Source organism: Phyllostomus discolor, chromosome 8, assembly GCF_004126475.2.
Source record: "Phyllostomus discolor isolate MPI-MPIP mPhyDis1 chromosome 8, mPhyDis1.pri.v3, whole genome shotgun sequence".
NCBI lineage: Eukaryota > Metazoa > Chordata > Mammalia > Chiroptera > Phyllostomidae > Phyllostomus > Phyllostomus discolor.
Window position 1 is genome coordinate 110643882 of NC_040910.2, and position 22501 is coordinate 110666382.

Consider the following 22501-nt stretch of genomic DNA (forward strand, 5'->3'; position numbering starts at 1 on the left):
GCTCACCTCCCAGTCGCCCGGAACCCTGGTCCGTTAGCTCTCAGGTTACCCCCTTTAAAGAGAAAGATCCAGGGACCCACGCTGCTCAGTAAAGCCCGGGGTGGCTGGGGTCTGGACTAGGAGGATTCCAAGCGGGGTGGAAAAGATTTTATTTAACATGCAGCAAAGTGAGGGCAGCAGCGTCGATGCATCCAGCATAGCTGTCACAAAATAGCGACCCCGACAGTGACACTCATAAATAACTTTAATGTCGGAAGCTTATATAAAGGAGCGTTTCCATGTCGTGACCCCACCGACTCTCCCAGGGCTGCAGCAGCCGGTCTCCGGAAAGCTCTTGGATTTATTCCTTAAGTAGTGAAATCAATTCACGTTCGACCTGTCCGAGGAAGCAGTGAGACCTGCTCGCTCAAGATGGGGGGAAGGGGGAGGTGACCTCCAGACAAAGGCAGGAAGCCTGGCAAGGGACAGGGAGGGGCCAGGGAACGAGGCTCCTGCCACTTTCTATGGAGACTGCTCTGAGCCTGTCCAGCTGGGCCCTGGGGAGCTGTGCGCGCTTCCCCAGCCCGTGGCTACTGCTGCCCTGCGGCCCGGGGAGCCCCGAGTCTGGCACGAGCTAGCTGGGGTGAGCACTGCTGAAGCAACAGGGCCTGGTGACTCCACTCAAGCGCGGCCCCCGACCTCACCGCCTCCAGACCCAGCATCTCGCCCACAGCACCCTCGAGCAGCTGAGCGGTCGGCTCCCGCAGCAGCCAAGTCCAGCGCCTCCGCCCGGCCCCAGGCCCCCTGTTCCATCTGTTCACGGTGCCGCGGGCCGTCGGGGTGGGGGTGGGGGGGAGGCCCAGGCAAGAGGACGCAGGAGGCAGGTGTCATCCGCCCTTCAGAGACTCGAAGGGCGAGACGGCAGTCCATTTCGTGCCAAGCGAGAGGTAGTGAGAAGGCTGGCCTGCTGCCCTGCTGGGGCACACCTCTCCCAGGGAGCTCCGAGTCCCGCTCCCCGAGGAGGGGGCACCGGTTCTCTTCGCGCCTTCGTCCAGGGTGCCCCAAGGCCTGGCTCTGTCTCTAACAGGCTGAGCTCCACATCCCACCGAGACATCCACGGGCCGCCGCCTGCCGCCGCCAGGGACAAGCACACACTTATCATCCGGTGGCCCTTCCAGGCTGACGCTGCCCACGGCAGGCAGCACGCCAACTCCCTTCTCTGTGCCCAGGCCCACTGGGGACCCTGGGCTCCGCACCCCCTCCTGGAGGTAGGAGTAGCAGCCTGCCAGCAGGGGAAGCACAAGCAGCATGGCGGGGGCGGGGGTGGGAGGACGTGGTCCTTGACGGGGGGCCCACAAGGCTCTTTAGAGACCTGCCCGTGGCACTGGGGGGCGTGAGCGTGAGGGGAAACCTACTCCGACCTTGGGTCTGCGTCCCCAGGGGATGGTGCAGGGTCTGGGGCCGCAGCCCACCCCACAGTGCATGGCCACTTCAAGTCACACAGGCAGGCAAAACCGGGTCCTTTAAGGGGCCAGAGGAGGAGAGACCACCACAGCAGCAGCTCGGGCCCTGGCAACGACGCCCAGGGCCCTGCCCCACACCGAAGCTCTAAGCACTGCGGTCAGGATGTGAGCGACTGGACTCAGCCCTCCAGTCTCAGGGCCACCTGCTCGGGCTTCAACGTGGAGACGACAGTGTCCTCTGGGGTCATAGGTTCCCCCACTGCTCCACGGGAGGGAACTGGTCCACCTCACCCACCTCCGTGCTCAGCTGCTCCCCCAGGGCGAAAGTCAGCCTGTACCGCAGCCTTGCCTTCTCCTGCGACACAGGCGGCACACGAGACCCCGTTACCCGCTGGGCCTGTGCGGCAGACCCTGCTCCCACCTCCCCACCCTCGCTCAGCCACCGAACCAGGGTGGGGAAGGGACAGGGCTGGTGCTGCAGCCCCACGACACTTGCGGGTGGGAGAGGCAGTCCCCGATTCCCACTCTGGGGCCCCCAGCTCACCTTCAGTGGGTTGGCGAGCAGCATGACCTGGGTGATGGCTGCAGGCGGCTGGACGGGGCTAAACGGAGACAGTTCTGTCCCAGACGGTGGCTGCAACTTCACTTTCATTGACTACGGAGGGAACCCAGCGTGGTCAGGGGACACACTGCCACCTGCTGGCCACGGGCACCCTCGACACTGCGCTGCAGACACGGAACGCCCGCGGCCGGAGGCCCCGGGGGGAGTACCTTGGGCACGGCGGCCTGCAGCACGATGCTCTTGATGGGCAGGGGTGCCGTGTTCAGCATGGACACCACCACCACCAGCACGTCGGGCCGTCCCGGCGGGCACTCCTTGGCAAAGTGGAAGAGGATGCGGAAGCCGTTTTTATCGTAGGCCGTCACGGGAAGGGCATTGCCTGGAAGAAGGCGGCACGTGGGTGTAGAAGGCGAGAGAAGGCGACAATCCCCAGCAGCCCTGGGGGCGCCCGCAGCAGCCAAGCGGGGGGAGCGGCGCCCCCCGCAGGAGTCTGGGGAGGAACCCCTGCCAGCCCAGCACTGGACACCCGGTGGCGGCAGCAGGCACCGGCCGAGGAGGAAGCGGGTCCCCTCTGACCCGGGGCACGTCCCGACCCGGCCCGCTCACTCCCCACACCGCTGCACGTCGTGGGCTCCACCCTCTCCCACCCCACACACACGCCTCCAGCACCTACTAGGCTTGATGGATTCCAGGGGCACGTGGACGCTGGCCAGGGAGAGCTCAGGCCCCTTCACGGGGCTCCCCGGAGACGGGCAGGCGGGTGGCTGGAAGAGGGGGCTGCCGGGCCCCGTGCAGAACGGCAGGAAAGGCCTGGCCGAGGCGCCGGGAGGGACCAGAGGGGAGGTGGTGGCTGCGGGAAAGAAGCTGGAGGCGACGGGTTTCACCAGGCCTGAGGTCCTGGGAGGCAGGAAGGGCAGCAAGTCAGAGACCAGGCACGGCTGCCGGCCGCCCCCTCCCCAGACGCCCCCTCCCCAGCTTCCAGCCTCAGGTCAGACAGAACGCCCCAACCCCTTTGGTTTCTCCAAGCCCAGGTCCAACCTCCTCCACCCGCCTTCCCCCGCTTATTACACTTTGGCTTCTTCCAGCAGCTGATCGAGGGCGTCCAGCTTGTTCAGGGTGCCGTCGCCCACCGCTGAGCCGTGGTGCCCAGGGGCTGTGGGCTCAGGCTTTGGGGCCGAAGCTGGGGGCGGTCCGGTGGGAAACAAGAAGCCTGCTTTTTGGGCAGCAACACTGGCCGGGACTGCAGGAGCCGGGAAGGGGGGCGGCAGCAGAGCCTGGGCGCTGCCAGCGGGGGTGGCTGAGGGCTGGAGGACAGGCCCGTTGGGGGGGCTACAGGCGGCAGTCCCCGATTGGGGGCCGAAGAAGTCCAGGTCCGACTGTTCGTTCTATCGGGAAGGAGCGGAGAGGGCCCGTGAGCAGGGGTGCAGGGGGTCCCAGCTCCCCACCCTGGCCCCTTGGCAACCTGCTGGCGGAGCGGCCCCCAAGGACGGGTCCCAGGGACCGAGGACAGCAGGGCTGCTGCTCCCTGCAGCTGAGGGCTACTCGAGAACGGGGCAGCACCGGTGAGGACGGCTGTCACGCGTCCCGATGATGTCACCCGTGCACCCACCTGGAACAGGGGCCACTGGCCGTTTCCCACGGACTCCTTGGGAGGTGCTGTGGGGGCTGGGTCCGCGAGGCCTGAGAACGGAGATGGCTGTGGTGAGAGGAGGCGCCGGGCCTGGGCAGCCCCCCCGCAACCCCCCCCCGCCGGCCTGAGGAAGGGGTGCAGGAGCCAGAGGGACGAGGCGGGGGGATGGTTCCGGCAGGATGCAGGCAGGGCAAGACCCTAGATCTACCATTTCCACCCCAGAGTCCACTGCAGACTGCCCTGGTAGCCTGCGGGACACTGGACGTGACCCTCTCCCAGCCACAGCCTCCTTCCCCGTCTTGCAGAGCACACGGGGTGCCCCCTTCTTCTCTCCCCGCTCTGCCAGAGGAAGCCCTTCCCAGCCTCCTTCCGGGACGCACCCAAGCAGAGCAGCTCCTCATCCAGCAAGCACAGGGCGTTGCTTGTGCTGCTGGGCCCTGGGGGGGCTTCTGCCTGGCTGGAGGAGCGGCTGCCCCCAGGCCCCGAGGGCTGGGGGGGCGGAGGGAGAATAGGGATGCCCGAGGAAGGTGCTGGGGGGGCCGGCGCCAGCGCTGGGGGTGGGCTGCTGGGTGCGTCCAGCTCCACCAGGTCGATGAGCGCGCCTTGGCTGCTGGAGTGGTGGTTTCCTGAACGAGAGGGGGAGGGGCGGGAACCATTAGGGACCACGCTAGAGGCTGCACGGCAGGGCGCCCCCTCCACGGGCACGGGGGCTGGGCAGACTGAACACTGAAAGCAGGCGGTGAAAGCTCTGGCCAAGCCCTGGCCTCTGGGGGGGCCTCAGGCCCCGTGGGCTGACCCTGCACCCGTGCTGGGGACGGGGGCTGCCCGGAGGGTTCCGCGAGAGGGGCTCAAACACTGCACCTTCAGAGTCGGGCAGGGTGGAGGCGGACAGCTCCCCATTGATGACCTGCCCCTCAACGATTGTTTTGTACGAGTTGATGACCCGGGAGAGGTTGTCACTGGCCTGCAGGATGTCCCCTGGAGCAGAGGAGAGACGTCTCATTCCTGGCCGTGACAACTGCCCCACCACAGACACATCCGATTCCCGGGTCGTCCCTGTCAACCAGCCCTCCCTCTTCGCTCACCCAGACTGCTGTCGTTGTCCTCCGTCTCGCTGGCCAGCTTGAACAGCGTCCGCCTCCTGCTCTCGCACCGATCGAACAGCTCCTGCAAGAGGCCCAGACTGAGCCGGGGCTCCTCAAGGTCACCTGACTCGGCGTTCCTGCCCAGGAGTCACACACAGGCTCTCCTGCCACCACGGGCAGCTACTGGCGGAGCTGCGCTCAGAGCACAGGTTGTCCGCCACCAGCGGGACAAGGGGAAGTACACCCCCTTCCTGCTCCCCCACCGCACATGCTCAGAATGCAGGGTCTCTGTGTGACCCAGGTCCGGGGGTCCACGCGGGGGCCTCTCTGCAGGGGGCCAGGCCGAGGGCAGCTCGGGCGGCAGAGCCACGCTGACCGTGCACACGCACAGCCCTTGCGCCCAGGACGGACTCGTCTCGGCTCCCCTCAGGCGGGGGCACCAGCCCCTCTGCCCGGCCGCCCTGCCGACCCCGAAGTCAGGGACCACCGGACGCGCGCAGCGTCTCCAAGGGGCGCTACCTTCATGAGCTCTTTGTCTGCCTCTGAGGACTCCTCTTTGCTGTAGTGAAGCAGCATCTCGCTGAGCAGCTTCACGTTGTTGTTGACCTCCTCCAGGGTGTGCAGGCGCTCCGTCACCTTCTGGGTCCGGGCCTCGTCCTGCGAGAGAAGGGGCTCGGCCACACTGTCCCCGGCACCCCCCCCCCAGGGCGGGGGTCGCGCCAGAGACCACGGGAGCCGAGGCCAGTCCCCGGGACGCTCCTCTCAGTGCACAGGCCTGGGGGCCCACCGGCCTCGGACCCTGTTTCGTTTTTCCTTTTTGTTTAATATTCTTTTTTAATCCTCACCGAGGGATATGTTTACTGATTTTAGAGAAGAAGAAAGAGACATCAACGTGAGGAAAGAAAGCTGGACCGGTTGCCTCCCATACGCACTTCGACCAGGGATTGAACCCTCAGCCTTCTGGTGTACAGGGCCATGTGCCCACCAACTGAGCCCCGCGGCCCAGGACTGTTTTTCTTTTAAAATAACGGTCCTCCCCCAGGCCCCGGACCGGCCCCACCCACTCTTGCCCCTCCACTCCAGTAGCCGGCCTCCCCAGGGGCACCAAGGGCAGGGGCGCACAGCAGGCCCAACGCCGAGGGAGGGGATTCTCCCTGTGGGGCCCCTCCGCCCACGCCCCGACGCCCGGGGCCACTTACTTCCTTCACCATGGACTTGATGAGCTTGTTGGCCTCCTGGAGGTCATCTGGGTTCTTGCTCTTCAACAACTTGGCTAAAAGCTGGCGGAGTGGAGTGGCAGTCAAGGATGACGGAGGCAGGCAGCGCCTGCCCGGGGAGACCCCAGAGGAACGAGGTCCCTGCAGTATGAGCAGGACCACGTCTCGCCCGAGCACTGCACATCCCAGTCGCACTGTACCTTGGATTTCTCCTCGTCGTCGAAAACGGGGTTTTTGGGACGAGGTGGTGGAGAGGGGATCAGTGTCCTGTCCACCGGGATCGGAGGGTCGGACTGCACGATGCCTGCAAGGTGACACGGGGCAGGGCGTCTGCTCAGGCCAAGGGGGACGCGCCGCCCCCCTCGAGCAGCCAGGGTGCACCCCGCTGTGGTCAGGACCTGCAGGGGCAGGGCAGGCACCCGCACCTCTCCCGTCGAACCCCAGCCGAGCCCGCCCCACTGTCTCTGGGAGGGAAGGAGAGATGTGGCCTGGGGCCAACAGACACCCCCCCTCCTTCCTGCCTTGGCCACTCCCGGGGGCTGGGTGGGGGTGGGGTGGGGTGGGCACACACCCTGTCTCTTCAGCATGTGGTAGGCGTCCCTGATCTTCGACTCCTCGGGCAGGGCCAACGTCCAGCTGTACAGCAGCTCGATCACCTTGGTCTTCACTTTCTCAGACACTCTGTCCCCCAGGTACTAACAGGCAAAAGGAGACAGGAAACGAGTGACTGCAGTCTGGGGCAGGGCTGTGGGCAGGCTCCTCCACAGCAGTGATGAGGCTGCTAAGGAGCCGGAGCCCGAGCCCTCAGGCCAGTGGGAACCGGCAGGGACCAGGCGTGCAGGACGGCACAGGGGCGGGCAGGACGCTCCCTGTGGCGGGGCTGCACCCGTCGGAGACAGAGTCTTGGTCAGGCAGCATGGGGGAGCTGGCCCTGCGTTCCCACGCACCGTCTGCCAGAAAGGCAGCCACGCTTGACTGCAAAGCACTTCATGTCTTCAGCGTAAAACTGCTCCCTCTGCCGTGTAATTGGGCGCCCGGAGCTTAGGCAACACCGGTGTGCAGCAGAGCCCGGGCAGCCGAGGAAGGAGGCCAGCTCCTCGCACCCACGTGCGGTCGGCCACACGAAAGCGGCCGCCGTGCGGACCCTCCCCAGACACGCACACAGCGGTGCCTCGTCACTGCTCGCGTGCAGGCGAGAAGCCCGTCAGTGCGGCCCGCCTGTCCCCGCGGCCCGTGCAATCGCCCTGCTACCCTCAGGGCCGCCTGTCCTGGACACGGCCCAGAGAGCGTGGTGTCCACGGGGATGCCCGCCGGGCAGTGACAGCCAGCGGGGCGCGAGGGGAGAAACACAAGGTTCCTACTAACGAGCACACTGCCCGACTCACCTTTGGAGACACCACTTTGATTAACTCGTTCAGGAACCGGAACTTCCCCACCTCGTTGTGGAACCTCCGGCCGCAGTTCTTCATGCACGCCTCCAGCACCTGCGGCGCACGGGGGGGGGGGTGCTCGGTGGGGCTGGGGTCCCGGCGGCACCGCCCCCCCCCAGGTGCCAGATAAACGTTCTCCCAAGGGAGGACTCATCGGGAAGAGCTGAGAACACGACCCCAGGGGGCAGCTCGTGTCCCCCAAATTGCAAAGCTCTTCTGGGGAAGCTCAGCGGGAACTAGGGAACCCCCCCCAACACCAAGAAGGTGGAACGCCAGTCCCGGAAGGCGCCTCCCTGCCAGGTGCCGCGCTGCGTCCCCGAGCTGAGGAGAGCGAGGCCCAGGCTCCTGCCCGCAGCTGCCCGACACTCCGGGCAGGCGGGACTTCGAGGCTGAACTGCTCTCCCAGCTTCAGTGGGCACAACGCGCCCCCTCCCCCGCCCCCACCTGTCTTCCCTCTGGGGCCGCAGGGCGTCCTGAGGCTGCCCTGTGCCCGCGGCCCGGGCCAAGGACGCGCCGCGCCAGAGCCCCCTCCTGGGCTCGTGTCCGTGGAGCAGGGCTTCTGGACTGTGCCTCTACGGACGGCTGGGGCCGCCCACTCCCCGCAGAAGCCGGCCCCGTGCGCCACAGGGTGTGTGGCAGCATCCCTGGCCTCTCACCCACGAGGTGCCAGGAGCACCCCGACAGGAGACAACCAACAGTGTCTCCCCATATCACCGAATGTCCCCCAAGGGGTAAAACAAACCCCCCCACCATAGAGAACCACTGTTTGAAGGCCTCCAGGGCACGGGGGTCGGAACAGAGGCGTGCCCGCGGGCTGAGCCGCCTTCCCATGACCACGCCCTGCCCCGCGCCTCTCGACAGGGGGAACCCCTGTACACGCTCTCTACACGCAGCCCCACGTCCCGAACCCTCGCAGCCTCGATGAGCACCGAGAGCCGCCACCGGTGCGACGTCTTCGCTGGCAACTGGCACTGCTTTTAGCCACAGAGTGAGTTTCACTCACCTCCAATCTTCTTCAGTCAGCCAGCTCGTACCGGGCAGGACGGCAGTGTCTGAGCCCCGCCCCCAGGCCCGGGCCGGCCTCTGGCCCCTCCCTCAGCCTCCGCCCCTCCCACTGGACCGCCGGCACGAGAGCGCACACACACACACACACACACACACACACACACGGAAACAGGCTACCCAGGCGAACCTACCGTCAGCGCCTGGACCGCCTCCCATTCCTGCGGAGACTGGATCTTATGGGCCAGCAGGCGGACGGCTATCTGCGGGCTGGGGGACAAGCAGACGCACCCTGAAGGCACCGTCCCGGGGCCCAGGGCCGGGCCTCCTTGGCCTCGTTCCTTCCTTTCCCAGCAAGGCCCTCACCCGCCCCGCAAGGCCCCCAGACTCACCCCTCGAGCTCCCTGTTGATCTGGTCGCAGAAGCCGATGATGTACTCCCAGTCCTCCTGGCGGTTGCAGGGGTTGGTGGCTTTATCTTGGGACAGAACAGAGAAGGGGACAACTGTAACGAAGAGCAGGGAGGGCAAACAGAGGTTCTCCTCTTAACCTTTATGCACTGACGTGAAGACGTCCGTTTCCGAATTTCTCCTCCACCGGAGGCCTCAATGGTTCGGCCAGGCAGCAAGTCACGAGCAAACACCTCGCTCTGTCCGCAAAGTGCAAGCCCCAAGTGAGGAGAAGGCGGTCCTCAGCCGCACGGGGCTCAGGGCAGGTCACGATCGACAGGACAAATACAGACACAAATGGCTGAAACACTCGAGCAGATGCCCATGTGAAATGTTTACTGTGACACATAAACATGGATACTTCCAGCTATGGAAAGCCAAGCTGGGTGTTAAGCAAGTCGGGGTGATCAAGAAGTGCTTCCTAGCCCTGGGTGGTGTGGCTCAGTGGATTGAGTGCTGGCCTGAGAACCAAAGAGTCACCGGTTCAATTCCCAGTCAGGGCACACATCTGGGTTGTGGGCCACGTCCCCAGTAGGGGGTGTGCAAGAGGCAACCACACACTGATGTTTCTCTGCCTCTCTTTCTCTCCCCCTCCCCCCTCTCTAAAAATAAATAAAAATCTTTTTAAAAAGAAGAAAATATATTTCCTACATACCCTTCAAAAACTTTCCAAGATCTAAAAATTCTTTTAAATTGCACGTCATCCTCACCATCTGCGGTTAAGCTGGTGATGACGTTTACTGACCCCCGCGAAGCACCGGTCAGCACGCTCTCCGCCCCTGGGGTCACGGAGGCGCGGCCCAAGCCTGAGCACGCGGTGCCCTCGAGGTGAAATGCTCTTGGGTCAGGGATGGAGACAGACGCCGGGAGCCCTCAGAGGGTCACAAATCCAGTGCTAAGGCAGAGCCTCCAATACTTGGTGAGGGTCCCCTTTCCCCTGTCACCCCCAGAAGCGGTGCTCCCAGACAGCAGCCCCGGCCGAGGCTGGGTAACCGTGTTCCCGTCTCGTGGTCATTACCAAGGCTTTTAGGACGCAGTTTTCTCGTTTGTCACGGACATGACCACAACACATTTTCCCACTGGGTTTTCTCTCTGCCACGGTACTAGCATTCCGCCTACTGGGGACATTTTATTTTTAAAAAACAAAAGCAACTATTCCCGTCTCTGATTCAGACCTTGGCACTCGCCTACCCCAGAGAGCAGCCCCCAGAAAGCAGCCGTCTGCCGCAGCTAGGGCCCAGGCCGGGAAGACGGACGGAGGGCTGAGGGCCCAGGCTGCTTCCCGCACCCGCACGGCGCCCGGAGCGGGGTGACGGCAGCCTGACCAGGAGGCCCCTCCCAACAAGGGGTGTCGTTAGAAGTTCCTGAGGTCTGACTTCTCTGGACCATTTTCCTAACTTCCGTTCTCCCTGATGTTAAAAATCACTGGGTCCACAGTCAGGTCCTAACAGGGACTCCGTGCCCCACACGCAGGGCCCTGAGCCACCAGGGGTCAGACGCCGTGCGGAGTCAGAGCAGAGACAGGGCTGCGGCTCCGGCTGCGTGCGCCTGCCTGGCGGTGCCTCTGCTCCGGCTGCAGGACGACTCACACGGTTCACGCTCATGCGTGGAGGGAAAGAGACATGCCTGTCCTCAACCGCAAACAGGATTAGCAGGCCCTCCGGAATGTCAGGCCTGGAGGAAGGAGAGATTAGTTCTATCGATTGTGACCACTAATTGCCACGTGCCCTCCTAGCTGTCACCTTCCAGGGAAGCCCGAGTCTCTTCCACCAGTTATCCGAAACCTTCCCAGGTGTTAGCGTGGCTTCGTCGCTCATCCTATCATTTGAGATGTTTGAAGTTCTCACGTGACATCAGGAGACTGTAGGGAGACTGCCCCGTCACCGCCATTCCGGGAACAGCCACACACCTCGTGGGGTAAGGAAAAGCAGTCCCCTCGCTTGCACTGTCAGCAACTGGAGGAGCGTCTTCCAAACACAGTCTGATGCGGACTCCCCATCCTCCCTGCGCATGTGTGCACATGCACGCACACGCACACACACGCAACAGGCACTCACCAAACACATGTTCTTCCCACACCTGCTAGACTCCAACGGTGTTTCTGCTTCCAAGAATACGCCTGCTTACTTCTCACTGTGTTCAACTGCTCCAGAATCTGACTTTATTTTTGTTTTACCCTGGCAGAACTTCCTACTGCAACCCGGCAGGGACCTGCACGTGGGCACAAGAAGCCCCAGTCTCAGCGGCGGTCAGCCCCACTCCGAGCACCTCCCCCAGCCATCCAGCTGGCTCCGGAAGCGGACCTCAGTCGCCCACAGGAACCGGGAGAGACCTCTGGGGATCCTCCTGGGCGGCCGGATCTCTCCATCCGCCCGCTGCCTCGCTCAGCAGATGCAGCCACCCACTCAACGTTCTCCACCGCCCGACACGGAGGAGACCTCGGGGCCTAAGTCAGGGACCCTGCCTTCTGGAACCATGCCTCTGGGCTCTATTCCAATTCAAGGTTTCTGTTTTCAGGTCCCTACCTAAAGCCCTCCTCTCTTCTGTGCCTGCACCTCTACATTCCCTGCTCCCCCTTGCAGCTGCACCGCTAGCCCTGACTGCCACAGGACCGCGAAAGGTCACGTGGGGACGGACACAGCAGCACTGGCTGCCCCATCCCGATACCGCCCAGACGTCCCAGAGACGGCCCGTTCCATGTAGCAAACGACTCAGAAATAAGCAGAAGCAAGAACAAGAGATGGAAAGAGTCAAGGATCGGCCTTCATTGCTAAAGCCTTGCATCGAGAGAGAGAGAGTCAATCACCGAGTGTCTGTTAGGCACCCTCCGAAAATTAAGTGTGCGGCATGCCGGCCCTGGAGGGACTTCAGAAAACGCACACGGCTCAGACCCTGCGCTGGGCCCGGCGGGGGCTGCTGCAGGAATTCCGGCCAGCCGCGGAGTGACGAGACCTAGAATGAGACGCTGCTGAAGCGCACGCACTGGGTGGTTCACTTGGTACAGTTCACACCATTAAGTCATAAGACTTACGACCGAGTTACATCCAGGTAAACCCTTCATAAGTTGAAAATATCTAAAGTGAGGATGCATTCAGTACGCCTCACCTACCGAACATCACTGCTTAACCTGGGACACATCATCCAAGGGGGTCCTCTCTCCTGATGCAACATGGGACACAACCAGGGCAACAACCTCGACAGGATGGAATGGTCAGTGCCTCTCTGGTACAGAAACACGTCTAAAAACAAACCATCGCTTCCCCGTCCTGACTTCCCCATTTCTATAAAGAAGCTCCCTTGGCCCCGACCCACAGGCACCCGGGTTCAAAGCCGCGCTGCAGACCCCTCCTCCCGCGCCTCCTCCACTTCTCGGTCCGTCCGTCCGCAGTCCCTTCCACCTTCACGCCCCTTCAAGTCTCTCCCCTCACTTTTGTCTCTGCCCCCACCGCCTCCCTCACCACCGCTTCCAGAGCTTCTGCTCCGGCCCATCCTGCATGGAACCCCCTCAAGCAGCGCCTCCCCTCACACACCGACACAAGGTCCCGTAGGACTGGGGTCTGAGAACTGCAGAACGCCGGCTGCTTGGCCTGGAGCTCCAGCCCTTGCAGAGTGCGGTTCTAACCTCCCGCTTCCTCTCCCACCGCCCTCCTCCAGGGACTCCGGGCTTGGACCAGCCGAGCACCCCCGCCGTGAGTCCCCAACACGGCCGGCTGCCTCCACATCGTGGTCTGTCCCCTTGGCCCACTGCTCCTGCTCCTCGAGGTTTAGCTCGAATGCCACCTGCCCATTGCGAGAAAGCATCTTCCACTCCACCTATCCCGAATTTTCTAAAGAAACTGCCTGCATTTTTAGCATTTCTGGCTCTTGACACTGTGCCCTTATCTCTTTACTTAAGGATGCTTTATCCACTCCAGCATTACCTTCATGAAACCGAAGGCAAAGACCGCTTGCACTTGTTTTCACAGCGCCTCCCGCTGCCGGCGGCACTCATTCCACACGGCCCGGCGGCGGCACCGAGAGGACTTTAGAGAAGGCCGCCGTTACCAAGAGATGGTTCGTGGGGGTGGAGACCTGGGATGGGTCTCCAAGCTCTCAGTGAGCAGAGGAGAACAGGGCCTGCGGGGAAGAGCCAAGTGTGGGTCAAGAGCACCCTACTGGCCAAGCGAAGATGGACTGGCCAAGCGGAGATGACCGCCAGGAAGCCGCAGAGCGGAGGCGGGAGGTGTGCAGCGGCGGGACGGTCTGATTCCACAGAGGCACTCTCCGGGGAGCAGAATGCAGAGGGGACAGGCCCGAGGCACTGGGCCCAGCAGGGGCTGCTGCGGTAAGTCTGGCAAACCACAGAGCACCAAGGACCTAGAATGAGATGCTGCTGAAGCGCATGCACTGGTTGGTTCACGCCATTAAGTCACAAGACTTACGACGGGGTTACACCCAGATAACCCTTCATAAACCCAGAACACTCTAAGTGGGGAATGCATTCACTACACCTAACCCACCGAACATCACTGCTTAGCCTAGAACACAACATCCAAAAACCACTGGCAACACAGTTCAGCGTGGAGTATCAGCTGTTTGCGTGGCTGATCGCGTGGCTGATCACGTGGCTGGCTGGGAGCTGCGCTCACCGGCGCTGCCCAGCGCCGCTGGGTGGTAGGGAGAACGCCCTACCACACAGCCAGAGAAAAGACCGAAACCCAAACTTTGAAGAACGGTTCCTACTGAATGCTTATCGCTTTCACACCACCGTAACGTCAAAAAGTCGTGTTGCACAACGGTAAGACGGGGACACCCAGCCTCTACAGATATCGCCCTATCCCCTCTCACCACCTCCACTCTCCCACAGAAACAGCTCCGTCCCTCTCCTAGTTCGAAACATAACTCGGAACCTACTAAACTCAGCTTAGGCCACCTAAACTACTCCAATGCCCCCAACCGATATCTGTGAATCAAACCAACTCCAGCTGGTTACAGCTGGTTGGGTGGCTCTGGTTTCATTAGACTGCCACAATTTCCCCTTTTTGTGAAACTGTAACGATAGTATCTGCTTCACTAGGATACTTTAATAAATGAAATAAATGAATGTCTTCAGAAGAACACTTTGAGCTCCCTGGGGAACAGTTCCATATACACAGAACGCTTCGTGACCTGCCTGTAATGGAAGATTTTTTGCAAATGTGCCTAGGTTCAACCACCTGAAGGGAGTTCTTATCAAGAAAGGTCAGGCAACTGGAGGAAGCAGCCATCACCTGCAAGAACCTGGAGGCGCTAGTGAATGAGAGATCTCTTGCAAAAGGTAGTAACTACGCATCCCTACTTGCACTATCACCATGTTCAATTTCTACCTCGAAGCCTCTGGGTTCGGAAGCCTGTAGCCCATAAGAAAGTAACTTATCCGCCCTTCAGCAAAGTACTACCAGCTAACGAGGTTAACCCATATTTCCTTAGTAGCAACGTAAGTTAGCAATTGTAACAACAGGCCGCTATAACTACGGCATGGGCTGGGTTCCTCAGCTTTGCTCAGGGTAGGTTACCAACAAATGACTCAAGATGTCCACGGGTGTATGCACGCGCGGGGACATAGAGCTGTTCTGTGTGCGTGGATTATTCTCACTTCAAACATTCTGCCTGCGCGGAGCGGTCACTTCTCCTCCGACATAGAGCCACAACTCCGAAGCTCTGTGCGTGTGCTCTGCAGCACCCACCGCTGCCGAGGTTCAGCCCAAATCGAGAGCTTTTCCCTTCGTCAGGGACTGAGCCACCCGCAGACCCGCCACAATTTCCCCTAAGCGGCAGAGCCTGTCAGGCGGAAGCACTTGGCTGCCACTTTCCCGCAGCCCGCGAGGGCGGACGGGACCCGAGCTCACGCCGACGCGCGTGGGAGCGGGTAGTGGCGCCGCAGCACCCGGAGCAGGTGCCGGGCGGGGACCGGGCGCCTCGCTGGGGAAGGGGCGTGAACGCGGAACGCTCGCGGCGCGCCGGGCCCAGGCTCAGACTGCCAGGCGGCGGCGCCGCGGAGTCCGGGGAAGGGGTGTAGGGGTGCGCGGAGGAGAGACTCGGTGGTGCCGCGAGGGCATGCAAGAGCGGACGCGGGTACTCACTCAGCCAGGACTCCAGGCTCTCTCCTTCCGTCTCCGCCATATTGCAGCCGCCCGGGCCGGGCTCGCGGCCTCAAACCTCGCGATAACCTGCAGGATCTGAGCCGGGGCGGGGCCAGCATGGGGACTTGAGAGGAACCGGCGCCGCCACCGACGGTCGCGCCAGACTGCCACGGATAATGGAAGGGCGAGTGTTTCCTTTTGACTCTTCCCTTTGGACCTGGGGATGAGAGACTCTTAATGCCCGGATTAATGGGGTGATGCGCAGATTGAAGACCCCGTGGAGCCTTTTCTCTCTCTTCCGTCACTCGCTCAGGCACGCCGAGGGCAGCTCGCGGGAGGTCCTCACGGCAAACCAAGATGGCGGCCCCCGTGATGAAGACAGTGAGAGGGTGGTCGGACCTAGCGCTGGGTGTACGCAGTGCTGTTCTGCGACTTCCAGGGTGAGAGGTCGGCGGTCAGCTTGGAGGTCGCTTTAATCTTCAGGGAGAGACCTGCAGGAAGGAAAGTCGCCATACGCAGGCCGCGCGGGGACCTGGAGAGAGCCTGGGAGCTCTCTCCCAGGGATATCTGGGCCCGAGGCTCTTAAGTAGCTGCGTGACTTTGAGGCAGTCTGAGGCTTGGTGACAGCTCCTTGCCTGAGGGGATTCTCATTCGGAGCTGAAGTGCAGCCTTGCTAAATCTCAGAGTTGGGGTTTTCTGTGTTGGGAATTGCGGGGAGACGTGCATGGGCGGGCAGACGCCCACCCTGAGGTTCAGGAGCCTGTCCTTATCGTTGGCACCGGGGATGAGACTTTGCCGGCCTGTTTGGGGTAGGTCCTCCTATCTTTTGGGGCAAGAGCCAGGATTATCGCGGTTCGCGATTGGCTAGCGGTCTGCGCACCGCTCACTAGTCGGTGGTTTGGCAGACACTCCTATTATTAAGTCAAGCCTCTTCGCTTGTGGAGTCAGCTTTTGCCCGCCTTTTCCTCTTCCCCCTCTCCCAGTCTCAGCCAGGTGAGGTGGAGCCGCTATAGCCCTGAGTACAGGGACCCCCAGATCGACAAGGAATATTATCGCAAGCCCTTGGCAGAGCAGACTGAGGAACAGAAGTTTGAGCTGGAGCTCAGGAAGACACAGCTTATCAAAGCTGCCCCAGCGACGAAAACAGGCTCTGTGTTTGAAGACCCACTGATCAGGTTCGGTGGAAACACTTCTGTCCCACTGGGACGGCCCAGGGCGGGTCTGCAATAGGGATTCTGTGATGCAGCCTAGGGAAGCTCAACATGTTGCTTTTCTCCTTGAAGTAAATTCACCAACATGATGATGAAAGGAGGAAACAAAGTTCTGGCCAGATCCCTCATGACCAAGGTAAACGGTGCCTCTCGCCTTTCACCTTCCTCTTCCCTGTAGTTTTGTACTCAGCTCCTTCAGTGTAGAATGAAAGAGGATAGATTCAGATACCTGTCATTAAAATGAACTCCCGTGTGTGTGCGTGCGTGTGTGTGTGTGTGTGTTGGGTGGGCTTGCCTGAAGTCCTGCAGGTGTCAACAGCTACCGTCCCCCCTGCCCCCGCCCCCCCAATCTCAGCTGGCTCTTTCTGTCCTAGTGTAGGAAAGAGCGGGGGCACTTAAGAACTTTGTCTTAGAACTGCTGGGGAGCCCTGGCCAAGTGGCTTCGATGGTTGGAGCCTCATCCCATGCACGGAAAGGTTCTGGGTTGGGTCCCGTTGTCCATCAGAGCACATACTTGTGTTGCGGGTTGGATCCCCAGTGTTCCCCTCTCTCCCTCCCTCTCTGAAACAAGTAAACATATCCTTGGGAGAGGATCTTTAAAAAGTGCTGGGAGGGGGGGGGGCTGCAGCGCTATAGAAGAGCCTGATAATGGGAGTGAAGGGCAAGGTCCTGGCTCCGCTGGGTGAACCCTGCAGGAAGCCTGGGGCGTCCTTGTCCACTGGATCCCTTTGCAGACTCTGGAAGCTGTGAAGAGGAAGCAGTTTGAGAAGTACCATGCTGCTTCCCCAGAGGAGCGGGCAGCCATTGAACGCAACCCCTACACCATCTTCCACCAAGCCCTGAAAAACTGTGAGCCTGTGATTGGGCTGGTACCCATCCTCAAGGGCGGTCACTTCTACCAGGTGAGTGGTCAGCCCAGGGAAGGCGGGGCTGCCCACGGTTGTAACGAGGCGGGGGGAGGGGTTCTTGTGGATGGGAGGGCCCAGAGGAGGCCAAGATCCATAGCTTTCTAGGGACCAGAGACGGTCAGGATCTGGCCGTCTGAGTCCCACAGTGTTAAACACGGCAGGCAGAGCACGGAAGAGAACAAAGCAGTGTCCAAGTGACCCCCTCCCCCCAGCGTTGCGCGTTCTGTCACGTTCTCATGGTGCTCAGACCTCGTCTTCACGCACCAGTGTCTAGCGCGGCATTTGCCTTGTACTTGATGTTTCATCGCCGTTTGTTGAACTGAACTAGGCGCCTCCATTATAGTATTTCATTAGCTTCATGGTCACAAGTGGGTATTCTCGCTTCTCCATTTTCAGTGTCAACTTCACAGAAGTAGAGACTTTTGCATTCAAGCCTGTGTCCCTGGGGTCTGGCATGGTAGTGGGGGCTTGGAAGGTGATTCTTGGACAAGAGGCCCTTCTCTTTAGGCCCCCCTCATGTGAGTGGCTAAGTCGCCGCAGCCGATGGGGCTTTTCCCCATTGGTGCTTTTACCAACTTGGCTGAGCTTTCACTTGCAGGCGAAAGAGGTCAGTGCTTAATGAGCCTTTGCTCGGCGAAGGCCTCTGACGTCGGCTACCCTGACGTCACCCGAGGGCGAGGGAAGCTCAAAGAGGAAAAGGCAGGCCCCTCTCCCCAGGAGTCTTGCCAGGGCCGCCCCAGAGGGAACCTGTGGAGGAGGCGGCTGCAGCCCTGGCAGTGCTGGGACCAGCCTGCCTGTGTCCTGTCTCGGCCAGGTCCCTGTGCCGCTGTCGGACCGGCGGCGGCGCTTCATGGCCATGAAGTGGATGATCACCGAGTGCAGGGAGAAGAAGCCCCGGCGGATGCTGATGCCAGAGAAGCTGTCGCAGGAGCTGCTGGAGGCTTTTCACAACCAGGGCCCCGTGATCAGGAGGAAGCACGACATGCACAAGATGGCGGAGGCCAACCGCGCCCTGGCCCACTACCGCTGGTGGTAGGGGCGGGGAGGAGCTGGGGCTCTCTGCTGCCAGAGCCGTGTCAGCCGCTGCTGCCTGCAAAGCGCCTGTGCGGGGGGGATGCAGTTCCATTTGGGGGGCGGGTGGGCCTCCCAGGAAGGAGGGAGCGGTATATGCATTGCCTTAGTCCTTCCCTTGTGGGCCAGGACTTGCTCTCCCTGCCCTGTCTCCTGCAGGGAGCCAATACGTGGACTTGGAGTTCCCCCAGGAAACTTGGGGCCCCTCCCGCCTTGTCTTCCCTCCACTTAGGGTGGACGTTTGGGTGACGAAAGGAAGCGTTTTCATATCAGAAAGGTTTATTAGAAAATCCTCGCCCTGCACTGGGGCATGTGATGCAGTGCCGCCACTCATTAAAACCGACTGCGGGAAACGCACCTGGTCCCAAAGTCGTGCTGGTACAAAACGTATCGGAAGCAGTGTCTGGTGTGACTTGTGCTGTGCACGTCTGCCCCTTAACACTCCATGGCGTCCCACCAATGGCTGTGGGCACCCCCTTTACAGCTGGGAGACTGAGGCTCCAATAAGCTGTTTAACCACTTGGGCCGGGCAGAGACAGGACTGCGGGGTTGGGGAGGGCAGCGGGTCTGTGTGGAGTCCTCCCCACGCCCTGGAGGAGGGAAGGTGCTCCGAGCAGGACCACCGGGTAAGCAGGAAACCTCAGTGCTGTTCAAAGTCTGGAGGGAGCAGGTGCTGGGGAGAGGCAAAGGCCACACTGCCTGGCGGGGGGGGGGGGGGGGGGGGGGGGGGGGGGTGGAAGAAAGGCCGGTGCTGCTGGCGGGGGAGCCGGGCAGCGCTCGGCAGGCCTAGTCGGAGACCTCGCTGTAGTAATATTTGTGGGCGGCTGGGGTCGTCTTCCAGCCGGCCGCCCGGAACTCGATGATCTCCAGCAGCAGCAGCTGGGCCAGGGAGCTGAGGCCAGTTGGGAGCAGGAAGCCGTCCCGGATCAGGACAAAGAGCTCATCCATTCTGGGCCTGTTCATCTTCTCCAGCTGCTCCCCAACGCGGTGCAGCTGCAGCACCAGGCAGTCCACCTGCAGGGGAGCGCGGGAGGCGAGCTCCCGGCCAGCGCCGGCGCGTCACACAGAGCGGCCATTTACTTAGCCCTGGCTGCCTGCCGGGCACCGGGCTCGGCCCCGGACACGCACTTGCCCACTTGGTCCTCACGCTGCCCAGCGGGTATTGTTCACATCTCACGCGAACGGAAGCAGGTTCGGGGACTTGCCTAAGGTCTTTCATCTAGGCCAGGCTGGACTCAGGCCCTGTCCCCAAACTGCTGCTTAACCCACTTTCTACCTCCCCCCCACACCGCCTGGTCCTGGCTCAGTTTCCAGCCGGCCGTGTCCACAGCTGGCCGCGGCTCCCCCCATTCCTCCCGTGGGTTGGTGTTCCTGCTGGAAGGAAGCCTCTGAGCCCGTAGCTTCAGGCTGCGGTCTGTTCTGGGTACATTCCAGACCCGGCAGTTTGCTCTGTAACTGGGACAGGCCCTCACTGTCCCCACCAGGCTCCTGCCCCAGAAAGGGATGCACTGGGCTGGTATTCTGAGCCGAACTACAGGCCCACCTCCACGGCCTTCCGTGCCAGGGCCACCCACCTCCTCCTCCTTGCTCAGACTGTCGGGCTGGGCCAGCCGGAAGAGGCAGTCATACACGGGGTTCACCAGGGCCATCATGGGCATGTTGTTGACCTGAGGGGAAGAGCAGGGGTCAGAGCACCGACTCAGTGGCCTCGGGAGACAGGCCGTCTCTGGTGCACCAGGTGGCTGCCCAGGCTCACCCTCAAGTAGTCGAAGATGTTGCAGATAAAGGTGACATAGCAGACCCAGCCCTGCAGGGAGCGGGCGCGCAGCTGCTCCCGAGCCTGGTACTCCTGCTGCAGCCGGTTGAGGAGTCCACGCCGGAAGACACTCTGGCCTGCCTGCTTGCTCTCTGCCTGTGGGCCGAGACACAGAGGGTGGGGAGTGGGGGCGGGGAGAGAGGGGAGCGGTGCTGTCACGACCCCCACCCAAGCTTCCGTGGCTGAAGACCCTCCTGTCCTACTCCTGTCTCTGCCTCTGAGGGAAGTCCTTTGCACCTCGGCCCACTCCTGAAGCACCGTCCTCAGAGCGTCTCCCCTCTTCTCCGCCAGCCCTACCCAACCTGAATAATGGCATAGCACATGCGTCCCGCTTCCTTGCTGAACACACAGTCCTGCAGAGAATGGTCCACAATCACATTGGCCACTTTGTCCAAGTCCACGGCACCTGGATCTGGGGTAGAGATAGGCAGGCAGTCTCCACCTGCTCCTAGGGTTCGGGGATGTTCACAAAAGCGCACTCCTATCGTGGTGCCCTCACATTTCATTGAAAAAGACCAGAAAACATGCAGAGAAGTAGCCACACAGGAGCAGCTCCGGCTCTGCTGGCCCAGTCAGAGGGAACGGGGCGGGGGGCGGGGTATGTGGCTTTAGGGACTAATCGAGAGAACGCCCGGTGTTTTAGGACACATCTCTGGCGCCAGCTCGAGGAAGGAGCACGCAAGAACTGTCTCTGACAGCAGTTTTACAGGAGAGCATGTTCTCAGAACACGCGGAACCCACAGGCTTAGCCTGGCATGTGGTGGGCGCTGCCACTCGTTAGCTGAGTCACACTTCTGTTCTGAGCGCGGCGGGAAGGCCCTGGTCTGGGCCAGTGACTGTGTCTTCTGCCACGAGAGTCAAGCAGCCACTTGGCACGTTCGAGAGAGCCAGCTGCAGAAACCGGCTCCACTTTAAGGACTTAAAGGGCAGGGACTGTGCTCCCCGTGCCCCACACCACCCCCCTTCATGGGTACTCGTACTTTCCAAAAAACGGCGCTACAGTCTGGGGGGGCGGGGGGTGACTATGATTCACACCCCCAAAGCTGCCTGCATGCAGCCTGTCCTTCGGTTTGAGGGCTGTGTTGCTGACTCCTAATCACGGGAACCAAAGAGAGAGAGGGGGCTAGACATTCCCAGGCTAAGGCTCAGTCCTCCAGTCCTGTCCCGGTGGCCCCTTGCCTGCAGCTCCAGACCCAGGCTCAGGAGGGCTCCCCCTGCTCACCTTTGAGTGCTGTCTTCAGCAGCTGCTGGGTCTCGGCATCGAAAGACTGGATTTTATACTCCTCTCTACCGGGCTCCCCCATGACCATCCAGCCCTGGGCAGCCCTTGACTGGGGCGGGATTAGTGACAGCACCTGGGGAGGAGAGACGAATGGGGAGGCCTCAGATGCGGAGCACGGAGCTGGGATTCCCAGGATGCAGGAATGAGTGGGGCTGCCCAGGGCTCAGGACAGGTACTCCTGGGCGGCCCTTGGCACTTGGTGGCTGGCTGGGTGCCCACCAAGCTTGGCTCCTGGTGGAGACTGGGCACCAGCCGGGCACCTGCTGCTTAGTTTCGGAGCCCCTGTTGCGTCTGGGATTACATAACAGCCAAGAGATGAAGGGAGGAAGGGTTTATCCTTCAGCCCCAACAGGAGGCAGAGCAATTCTCAGCTCAGCTGCCCGGGAGGTGCGCAGGCCGGGGGTGTGGGTAGGTGCACATTAGACACTCGCCCTGCCTAGGCAAAGCGGCCTGGGCGCTGCTGGCCCGGCAGGATTCTGGGCCAGTGAGCGGGCTGGGGGTCCAAGCCGCACGCAGCTGTCCCAGCAGAGTTCCAAGGCTCCAAGTCCCTCGGCCAACCCTCTCCCTCAGCTTTAGACGGAGTCCTTCGCAGTCCACGGAACCCACTGCTCTAGCCCCTCGGGTTGGGGCAGGGCTGCGTGGGTGGGTGGAAGAGTCTTCGTTGCCGCCCTATCGGTTGGAAGCCCAAACGCCCCTGTCCTAGCCAGCTTCGCCCCGGGACGAACTGGTTAAACTGGCCTCCCAAGTGGCAGAAACCCGGCTCTGCCCACTCAGGGCTCCCAATTCCTGAGCTCCTTTCGAAATCCTTCCCCTTTAAAGGGGGGAGCGGGCAGACGTGTCCTCGGAGGTAGAGTCCCCTCTCTGGGCTCGGTGCCTCCCCCCTAGTTAAAGGAGATGACCTTAGGGGTCTCTAGACCGGGGAAGCTTCTTCCCTAAGCCCGAAACGCCCTTCCCATTAGTGCGGGGCCGGCAGCAGAACCCGCCGTCTCGCCCGGGGCCCTGCGGGAGGGAGAAGCGGTGCGAGCGCCAGGACCCACCTGCCGGCCCGGTGCCGCGCCCGCGTGCCTGGAGGCTGTTCGGCGGGCATGATGCGCGCGACCCGCGTCCGCGGCGCCGCTGCCGAGACCCACCGCACCTCGCCGAGGCTTAGGTCATTTCCTAGCGCGGCGCCCGGGCTGGGCCTGCGGAGGGGCGGAGCCTGGGCGGATCCGAGACGGGCCCGCCTCGCCAGCGCCACCTGCTGGAGCCCCGGTGACGCTGCCCTGGTCTCCTGGAACGCCCGGAGGGCCCTGGCGT

The 22501-nt window shown here is 62.0% G+C and overlaps 3 protein-coding genes and 1 non-coding gene across 4 annotated transcripts; 2 read left to right on the forward strand and 2 right to left on the reverse strand.

The window, feature by feature from the left end:
* Nucleotides 1-228: 228 nt before the first annotated feature.
* GGA3 (golgi associated, gamma adaptin ear containing, ARF binding protein 3) lies at nt 229-15358 on the reverse strand. The gene is made up of 17 exons (XM_028520647.2): nt 14918-15358; nt 8761-8845; nt 8563-8638; nt 7322-7420; nt 6508-6631; nt 6137-6240; nt 5919-5999; nt 5239-5376; nt 4720-4801; nt 4496-4612; nt 4015-4260; nt 3614-3684; nt 3073-3389; nt 2678-2901; nt 2214-2383; nt 1987-2097; nt 229-1797 (listed from the first exon to the last, which is right to left on the reverse strand). Exons 1-17 carry the CDS (start codon nt 14955-14957, stop codon nt 1687-1689), a joined length of 2196 nt encoding a protein of 731 aa, XP_028376448.1. The 5' UTR covers nt 14958-15358; the 3' UTR covers nt 229-1686.
* LOC114504414 lies at nt 9825-9946 on the forward strand. Its single transcript, XR_003685186.1, has one exon. It is a non-coding gene; the product is annotated as a small nucleolar RNA SNORA32 (small nucleolar RNA).
* On the forward strand, nt 15014-18492 carry MRPS7 (mitochondrial ribosomal protein S7). Its single transcript, XM_028520650.2, has 5 exons — nt 15014-15357; nt 15901-16092; nt 16201-16264; nt 16863-17030; nt 17851-18492. Exons 1-5 carry the CDS (start codon nt 15275-15277, stop codon nt 18070-18072), a joined length of 729 nt encoding a protein of 242 aa, XP_028376451.1. The 5' UTR covers nt 15014-15274; the 3' UTR covers nt 18073-18492.
* Nucleotides 18369-22397, reverse strand: MIF4GD (MIF4G domain containing). The gene is made up of 6 exons (XM_028520652.2): nt 22243-22397; nt 21146-21278; nt 20226-20335; nt 19864-20019; nt 19682-19774; nt 18369-19121 (listed from the first exon to the last, which is right to left on the reverse strand). The coding sequence occupies exons 2-6, from the start codon at nt 21231-21233 to the stop codon at nt 18894-18896; spliced, it is 675 nt and encodes a 224-aa protein (XP_028376453.1). The 5' UTR covers nt 21234-21278; nt 22243-22397; the 3' UTR covers nt 18369-18893.
* Between the last annotated feature and the right edge of the window lie 104 nt (nt 22398-22501).

Bases quoted from the DNA above. Each gene is read 5' to 3' on its own strand.
- GGA3 (XM_028520647.2), bottom strand. From the start codon at position 14,957: ATGGCGGAGACGGAAGGAGAGAGCCTGGAGTCCTGGCTGA. The intron at 5,377-5,918 runs GTAAGTGGCCCC...CTTCTCTCGCAG, and splicing joins TCAAGTCCATGGTGAAGGAA to GACGAGGCCCGGACCCAGAA. The intron at 2,902-3,072 runs GTAATAAGCGGG...CCTGCCTCCCAG, and splicing joins CTGCTGGAAGAAGCCAAAGT to GACCTCAGGCCTGGTGAAAC.
- MIF4GD (XM_028520652.2), bottom strand. From the start codon at position 21,233: ATGGTCATGGGGGAGCCCGGTAGAGAGGAGTATAAAATCCAGTCTTTC. The intron at 20,336-21,145 runs GTGAGCAGGGGG...TCTCTACCCCAG, and splicing joins GCTGAAGACAGCACTCAAAG to ATCCAGGTGCCGTGGACTTG. The intron at 20,020-20,225 runs GTTGGGTAGGGC...CTCGGCCCACAG, and splicing joins TGTGCTATGCCATTATTCAG to GCAGAGAGCAAGCAGGCAGG.
- MRPS7 (XM_028520650.2), top strand. From the start codon at position 15,275: ATGGCGGCCCCCGTGATGAAGACAGTGAGAGGGTGGTCGGACCTAGCG. The intron at 15,358-15,900 runs GTGAGAGGTCGG...CCCCTCTCCCAG, and splicing joins GCTGTTCTGCGACTTCCAGG to TCTCAGCCAGGTGAGGTGGA. The intron at 16,093-16,200 runs GTTCGGTGGAAA...TTCTCCTTGAAG, and splicing joins TTTGAAGACCCACTGATCAG to TAAATTCACCAACATGATGA.